This window comes from Hetaerina americana, unplaced genomic scaffold (genome assembly GCF_022747635.1).
Source record: "Hetaerina americana unplaced genomic scaffold, ioHetAmer1.1.p SCAF_4, whole genome shotgun sequence".
NCBI classification, from domain to species: Eukaryota; Metazoa; Arthropoda; class Insecta; order Odonata; family Calopterygidae; genus Hetaerina; species Hetaerina americana.
This window is the reverse complement of record NW_027286985.1, coordinates 25,175,977-25,184,400: the sequence shown is the minus strand read 5'-3', so window position 1 is coordinate 25,184,400 and position 8,424 is coordinate 25,175,977. Positions and strand designations below refer to the sequence as shown.

Below are 8,424 nucleotides of genomic sequence, written 5' to 3'. Positions count from 1 at the left end.
CTCCGCCCACTCACTTCAACCTAATAAAGCAATAGATTACCTTCAAGAGCATCTGGATTCCCTATATAACTGGATGTCCACTTGGAAACTCTCCGTTCAACCAAATAAATGTAGTGTAGTAAACTTCTCAAAAATTAGCAGAAAGGGTGAAGGCCAGCCACTCTATTTCGGCTCTCAACCCATTCCGAAGAAAAGGAGAGAACTTTCTCTGATGAGGGTGAAAAGAAACTTTACCCTTCCACAGTAAAGATTTAATATTTCACGACCATGGTTTTGATGCTGTGCATAATCATCAGGTGAAATCATAATCGTGAAATATTAAATCTTTATTGTGAAAGTATCAAGTTTCTTTTTACCCTCACAATGAAGGAATTTCACAAAGTTAAACCTGAAAATGTTATGTTTAACTTTCCTGGAGTCATTTTAGCTAAAAGACTAACCTAATTATATGAAGAATACGATGTATCTTTCCACTGCCTTCATGATCTGTCCTGTAGTAACTTACCCTACTCCAATTTGGGCTCACACCACCAAATTCCAGATAACAAGAGTCACCAGGTTCCAAAACAAAGTACTATGCAGCTTCTCTTTGGCCCCCTACTTAATTAAAAACTGCAAAATACACAACGACCTCAAAATTCCGATGATTCCAGATGTCTTAATGTCATTAACTCAATCTTTTCACTTCAATCCTCTACCAATTCACTATTAACTTATCCATGGAACTACGAATACAACACTGACCGAATACACCCACGACCAAAATTTGCATTAATTTAATATAACTAAACCAATGCTACACGAACATCAAACATTAAAAAACTCATTAATTACCACCACAAACCGACCTCACCATAACTACCCGTGAATAGCATTTGCTTGCTGGGAACAAGGAAAAGCATCAGTGGGCGGGCACCCACTTACATCTTGCCAACTGCCATTCAACACTACATCTCAATACAGAAATACCTTTTTCTATTTAGCTTGATAATTTCTGAAGATAAATAAATGGAATTTTACCAGCCAAAACATCATGGTTTAATTTTTATTACTACCACAAATTGCTTGAATCAATTATTCCATAGAAGAAGAATAAATATACTTCATGTTTGATCCAATATATGGTATGTGACACATACCATATATAGGATATTTCTATTGTCATACCCTTAAATATATTGTTACACAAACAGTGCTTAAGTTAAAAACAAAGTTTTTACATAACATGATTATGAACAGTTAATGAGGTTTAAAAATAGATTTTTTATAATATCGAAGCTCTTCAATACTTTGCTTAATATCTTCCAATGCTCTATGTGTGAAAGTTTTTTCGGGAATGTTGCTGTACTCATCTGGAAACCACCACCTGTTTCAAAATAAAACATTATTACATACTCAAAAATGGTAACATGGATCAGAAATTACACCCAAAAGACAGTCATTCAATTCATTTTTGCCCAAGCCGAAGGACAGGGTACTTTTTAAAAAAAATTATTTTGAATTAATTATATTTCTTATGATTGAATTTCCTATTTGAAGGATATCCATATAAGACTATATTTAAAACTGAGTAGGTAGCTTCGATGTGCCTTTGTATCGTATATGGACCATTGCATTGTTCAACATATCACTTAGAATTTTAAAGAGCATTTTTACTGATATATATTCATATAATGTCAAATTAAATCAGCAATGAACCTTTTACTATTCGCCTGAGACCGATATTACCAGCAGATGAAATTAATTCAGGTTGTCACTCAGCATAGAAAACATTTAAGCCACAGGACGTTTAGACTATTCCCCAATTCAGGATAATACTCTGTGCCACTTTCAGGAAACATTCACTGTTTTATTGGGGAGTTACAGAGTATTCTCATGTATTTGGGAATAGTCTCTAACTTGGATGTCCTGAGACTTAGAAGCTTTGGAAAATGAGTGACCACATGAATTCATTTATCCTGGCTGTATTATGTGTCCCTGGCAAATAGTGAAAGGTTTATAAGCAAGGCCAACAACAATGGAAAGAAGCTGATACAAACTTCCTGTGCCTCAAGGCAGGAGGAAATTTTAGGTCCAGCCTTGTTGCATTTGTTTTTATTTTTCTTAGTAATATCATTATTTTGTTAAGGTGAGACAGCTTTACAGAAAGAAAGAATTAAGGATCAACAGTTGCAGAGGACCAGGAAGTAATAGAATATGCATTCTGTATGGCATAAGGGGAGGTAGAAATTAAGGAAAGCTGATGATGGACGAATAAAGAGCAGAAGGCATTTACACAGTCTGTCTGGAAGGTATTCAGCCATGCAATATTTTGAGAAAAATAGCCTACCCAGAATTATGAGACCTTAGTCCTCACAGACTTATCCCTGCATCTCTTCCACTTAATGAAACAATCAGCGAAGTCTTATTTTGGAGGGGTCATCAAGAGCTGCCACATCACTATTTCTTTTATCTTGTCAATATCAAGAATTACGGGCTGCAGTTGCAGGGGACTTGCTCCAAGCCGCAAACGATGACCCAGAATTTCTACAAAGAGGTCATAACTAGAGACGAGCCATGGGTCCTATGGCTATGACCTTGAAACAAAACTCCAGTCTTCCCAACAGTTGATTGACGAGATAAAGGAAAATGTGACAAGGCAGCTGATGACCATTTCAAAAAAGGACTTTGCTGATTGATTTGAAATGTGGAAAAGATGCTGAGTTAAGTGTGTGAGATCCCGAAGGGAGTAGTTTAAAGGGGACTAAGACCTAACATGTAGTGCATAAGTTCTTTCAAAGTGCATAACAATGAGTAATAGCTTTAAAGGGCCCATCCAAAACTAAATCCAAACAAAAGAGAACCAATGATAAAAAAATTAATACGTACAGCTGAAAAAGCAGGTCACAAATCTAGTCACCCTATGGTTGAATTGAAAACTTTGCATTTACATAGACCATTGTTCGTGAGCAAAAGAGATAATCAAGGGACTGAGAAAAGTGAGAATAACTGCTAGAACTTCTGCAATTGGCTTAAAATGAAATTCTTTAAAAAATGAACCACAATATATTTTTGAACCACTCCTCTGCACATATTTATCATTTGGAATATCCACATAGACATCTGCTTCCTGCCATGTCACAATATAACCTCGTATGGGAGTCATCCATGGCATGAAGATAATATGCAGGCTAAAAAATGCCATGATTGGACTTGCCCAGCAAGAATTTCCTGGTGGCTTCCACAGCAAAGTACAATAAATCTGACATGTCCTAATATAAATAGTTGAGATATGGGCTGTTCTCATTATCCAAGGGGTATTTTGGTATCCGTTTACCCCTGGCTGACACGTGGTGTATTGACACTGCATTGATATGGCAGTCATACATTAAAATCTAATGGTGATAGTAATGCACCAACTACTACAGAGAATAATTTCTACAATTCATTTTCACAATAACAGAAAACATGGCAAACATTTTTTCATTCATACACCCCCATGGCCCCCAGGATTAAGTTGAGGGGTAAATTAAAATCTGAGAAACCTCAGTACAGGAAGACAGTACACTAGCCACTACATCACTTCAAACTCTTCATTGCTGTACAAAAGCACTGGATTGAGGAAGTAGAGTAAACTAAAAGGCAAATCAATTCATTATGGCATTGCATGGAATTGGAGTAGGAGATAATTTAAATGAAAAATGTTTATAGTAGGCCAAGAATTTGGTTTTATGCCTGGAAGAGATGCGATGGATGTGATCTTCATGTTAAGACAATTAATGGAGCATTATAAGGCTATAAGGGGACGGCATCCGAATTATAGATGCATTTATTGACCTGGAGAAGGAATATGACAGGGCATGTTGATAAGAACTATGGTGATAGAAAATGCAGTACTGAAAATGACAAAAAGCAGCAAAGGAGATGTATTAGGAAACTGAAATACCATTCAGAAGCTGGTTAGTCATGACAAATCTCCACAGGGAAATTTAATTCCACCATGGGGCAGCACTCAGTCCATGTATGTCTGAGTTGATTATAAGCATACTGGCAAGATGCATCAAGTGTGAATGATGGAGGACAATGCCTGATGATGACATTACCAGCCAAGCCAGGTTAGAGTTAGCACTGGTGGAATACAGTAAAATTGTTCACAGATACAGAGATAAAAAGCAGTAGTGAAAGATGAAGGGTGTAGTAAAAAGGCACCTACTGGAAGATATCACAAGTAGACTTCAAGTTGAAATTCTACCAGTGGAATCTAATGCCTAAGATCAAATTCGGGGAAGAATGGAGTTTTGGAGATTGAGGCATCCCATAGAATCAAATGAAGACACAAGAACTGCAGAAAAATGAGCAGACCACTGTGCGACAGTAAAGCGAGCTGCACAATGACGGTAAGTATTCATGGTGCTGAGACATGGGGAATCGCCGAAGCACAGGAAATCAAATTAGAGTGACAAAGATGATAACTCCAAGAAAAATGAATGGGTTAGAAGAAATGATACGATTAAAAATAAATGTCAGGAATGGTCAAAAAATACAGGAAAGTAGATTGAAGTTGTTTAGATACTGAACAAAGGAGGACTACATGGGAGAAAGATGGCAACAATTGGAGGAGCATGGAAAGAGGAAGATCAGGGGACCCAAGCTAAGATGGCAGAATAAGGTAACCGAATATCCAAAAGAAAAAGGTTGAAGCTCTAAATAGAGAAGAATGACAGGATAAAATGAAAAAAGAAGGTGCTGACTTCACACAGAAATGGGATAAAGGTGTTAGTAAAAGGAGAGGAATGGCCATTAAAGATCTTGAAGGAAAAGTCATGAAATCATTAAGGCTACAGTGAAGCAAGTAATAGTACACAGATAGCTGAATAAACTTGATGATGAAATAATGGTAATATATTTATTTAACAGGTGATCCTAATTATAAACGGCATAAAGCAGCATAAAATTTGATCAAATTACCAACAAGGATGAATACATATTTGAATACCCATGGCCTCAGTGGCTGAAAGACCATGTAGACTGGAATCAAACTCATTACTAACGAGATTGCAGGAGAGAATATTAGACTCTAAAATATCACTGAGATCAGCAAAATATGAACATTTCCATGCATAGGATATACTGCCTTCAATGTAAACATTCTTTTGCTGTCATGCTTGGACTTAGATATTGAGACTAGCTACACATATTTCAAAAACAGGAAAGGTGAAATCTTCTCAGGTTTTCCACCAAGACAAGTTCTGAATTTCTGCAGACGGTGAGACACTGTGCAACTAGTATGAATGTTATTAGAAATGCAGAACTTTTGCTCCACCCAGAAAATATACCAAGAAAGCTGCAGATCTTTCATTAATTGCCCAGTGTACTCACAACAGTGCATTTCTCATTTCACACACTGCTCATACAATGAACTGCTTCTTGGGGGTTCAGCCAGTAGTTCTTGTAAACAGTACACAAAGGTTATGAGGAAGGAATGCATTAAGTTCAACATTAGAGAGAATACCATTTTTTACATAGGGTGTCAATATTCGAATTCATAAACATCTTGCCATGTGAAAGGTTTTATTTATATTCCTAGGAAATGGCCATTCAGGACTTAATTCCTGTTCACTTACTTTTTATTATGAAGTATACACATATAATGTTGAAGCTACTCCATTCTTTAAAAATTAGTATTTCCCACACACCAATTTCCACATAAAATGCTAAGTAAGAATCTGCCTGTGACAATATGAGGTGTCACTGAGGCCTATTTAAGGCAATAGTAGAAAAAAGTTATTTAATTGATCAACAATTGAATAAAACCATTAAAATTTAGTCAGGTTATTCTGGCTTTATTTCCTAGCCATGGCAAAATGTTTCATTCGACCCATGGATATAGACATTCTTGTTAGTCATCACAATAAAAATACCTTAATTACCTGGCTAGTTCTTTTATAGATGATACATCAACAATCCGGTAGTGCAAGTAGTCATGCACTTTTGGGAAGTATTTCTCTAAAAACATTTTATCCATATGAACAGTATTTCCAGACAGCAAACCTTCTTTTGGGGGTATATGTTTTGTCAAAAACTCCATGAGCATTGTTTCAGCATCACTTTCTGTGATTTGGCTCCTCTTGCATTCTTCCACCAAACCACTCTGAAAAATTAATTTGATTCAAACCATTAAGGAATTGAATTAGGCACACAAAAAACCAATCCCAGCAAATAATAATTCAGTTTAAGTTCAGAGAAATGAGACAAACTAAAATAAACATGGGCTCTTAAAGGGAAAAATGTAGCAGTTCAAGTTATTTTGTGCACTGACTAGAACTGTCTAAACTTGTGTAATTTAAAAGGATGAAGGAATATTTCCTCAATGAATGCAGGGCATATGCAAATTTTCACAGAACATAAACAATAATATAATAACTTATTAGAACTCTCTTAATTTTTCTACTAATATTTCAACCAACCACAGATACGAACCTGGAGGTTAGTTTCAGACAAATACAATTTTATAATTAGATTTGTTTTCATGATTAAATAATTTCTTCTGATCATTATCATACAGAACCTACTCCCATATATAATGGGCTAAAATTATTCTAGTAACTACTGGAAAAGAGCATGAACTCCTCCATAGTGGCCCCATAGGAAATATATCCTTGCGAGATACCCCATATATCATACCATTCTTATATAAAATGTGACAATTTCAGTATGAAAATTATTCACCTTAACTGAGTTTCATAAATGATATAGCAAGTATTTTGATGTTTTTTCTTAAACAGAAAAGTGGTGTCTGCAGAATGCACATGTTTAAAGCATAGAGTGAGAACTTTCACCTTAGGAGGATCAAATAGTTCCAATCTTATACTGTAGTTGTATACACCAGTAGCGACTTAGAGTCACACCTTGGATAGTATACAAAGAAACATCTCACAACTAGTGCTCAAAAGTATCTCCGGGACACAAACAAGTGGCTACCGATGGATGCATGCAGAGACTGAACCCCAAATTAATTCAGTGTAGAAGCAGTAAATACCACTGTTGCTACATTATAAATATGAGTCCTGCAGCTCCAGATACCAAAGTAAGTAATGACCCAGTAACCAGCTACAAAAATTAGAAATAGCTCAAATAATGGGGGGTTGGCTGAAGGGTATGGACAGATGGAACTCATTCAGGTAGTCAACTTGAAAAAAGCCTAAAATGCGTCAATTTAAAAAACGATGGGGCATTCTTGAAGTGAAGATATTAATTCTTCCGTTTCCTGGAAAAGTGGAATAGTTTTTCCGAAAATTCATGGGAAAAGTGAATTACGGCGATTTTACACATTTGCGACACCTACAATAAACATCTCCAATATTAGCGACCAGTACATTTAAAAAAAATACCTTTGTGTGATGTTCAATACACCAAGGACCCATCGATGCAAGCGTTTCCTCAGCTTGTCGAATTATAACGTGCGGACCTTGTATAATCTCCCGTAAGTTTCCATCAGTCAACAAGCACGCAACTTCTAAAACTTTATCCTGCTCTACCTTCAACCCGGTCATCTGTATCGATGGCAAAATGTGATGGTAGAGGATACAAAAAAAAATAATGGCACGTAACTGCAGTAGGAAACTTACTTCCATGTCGATCCATACTAACTTCATATTCGTTGAGTTAGCAGCCATGCCAAGATGCCGTAAAACCCCACCTAAACCTCGCAAAATACTGATTCGTAAATGTAACCCTTTCTTTAACAACAACATGGTTTACCTTTACGAAGACTAGGCATGAATTAGATCACTATTTTCGAATTCTCTTTACACAAAAGGTAATCATATATTTGACCAGCGGCAACTTGAAACAACTGGAGGACTTACAGACTGCTTCTACAACGACCCCGAACGTTTTTAAATATCTGGTAACTTTCAGGATGCTTATCTCTTTCCGCAAAGTATTATATGCTGAAAAATTCAAATTCGACTAAAAAATGCCTGGACCTTAACCCAACTTCATGTTTCACGCGGGTCAAGCATAAAACAATAGAAAAGCGAAATGTTAGGAACGCGGTCTCATGTATTCGAAAAATTTTTATATTACATGAGGAGGGGAATTGAGCTCTTTAAGTTTTACGGAAGAGTGAATGTGAAGTGATGGTATGTACTTCCCTAAATATTTCACCAATTCAGAATATATATTACAGTAATACAGCAAAAATTATAATAATGAACCTTTCAAATGTTTGTATTATTCATCAAAAATAATATAGATAATTAATTACATGCTGGGATGATTTCAACCGAACCCACAGCAAAATTTTCCTATGGAAATAATAAGTTAAAAAGTGCAACGATTTTTTACCCATGTATCCATGTCTTAGTCAATGGAATTAGCCAAACACATTTTAGATAGAGTTGGAGGAGTGGGTGATAATTGTGGTTTAAGTTACCAAAGCCT

General features: G+C 36.1%; 1 protein-coding gene across 1 annotated transcript; it reads right to left on the bottom strand.

Moving 5' to 3' along the window:
* Positions 1-1,035: 1,035 nt before the first annotated feature.
* Positions 1,036-7,984, bottom strand: LOC139692194 (probable oligoribonuclease). The gene is made up of 4 exons (XM_071590256.1): positions 7,608-7,984; positions 7,371-7,532; positions 5,910-6,130; positions 1,036-1,366 (listed from the first exon to the last, which is right to left on the bottom strand). The coding sequence occupies exons 1-4, from the start codon at positions 7,731-7,733 to the stop codon at positions 1,240-1,242; spliced, it is 636 nt and encodes a 211-aa protein (XP_071446357.1). The 5' UTR covers positions 7,734-7,984; the 3' UTR covers positions 1,036-1,239.
* Positions 7,985-8,424: the final 440 nt, after the last annotated feature.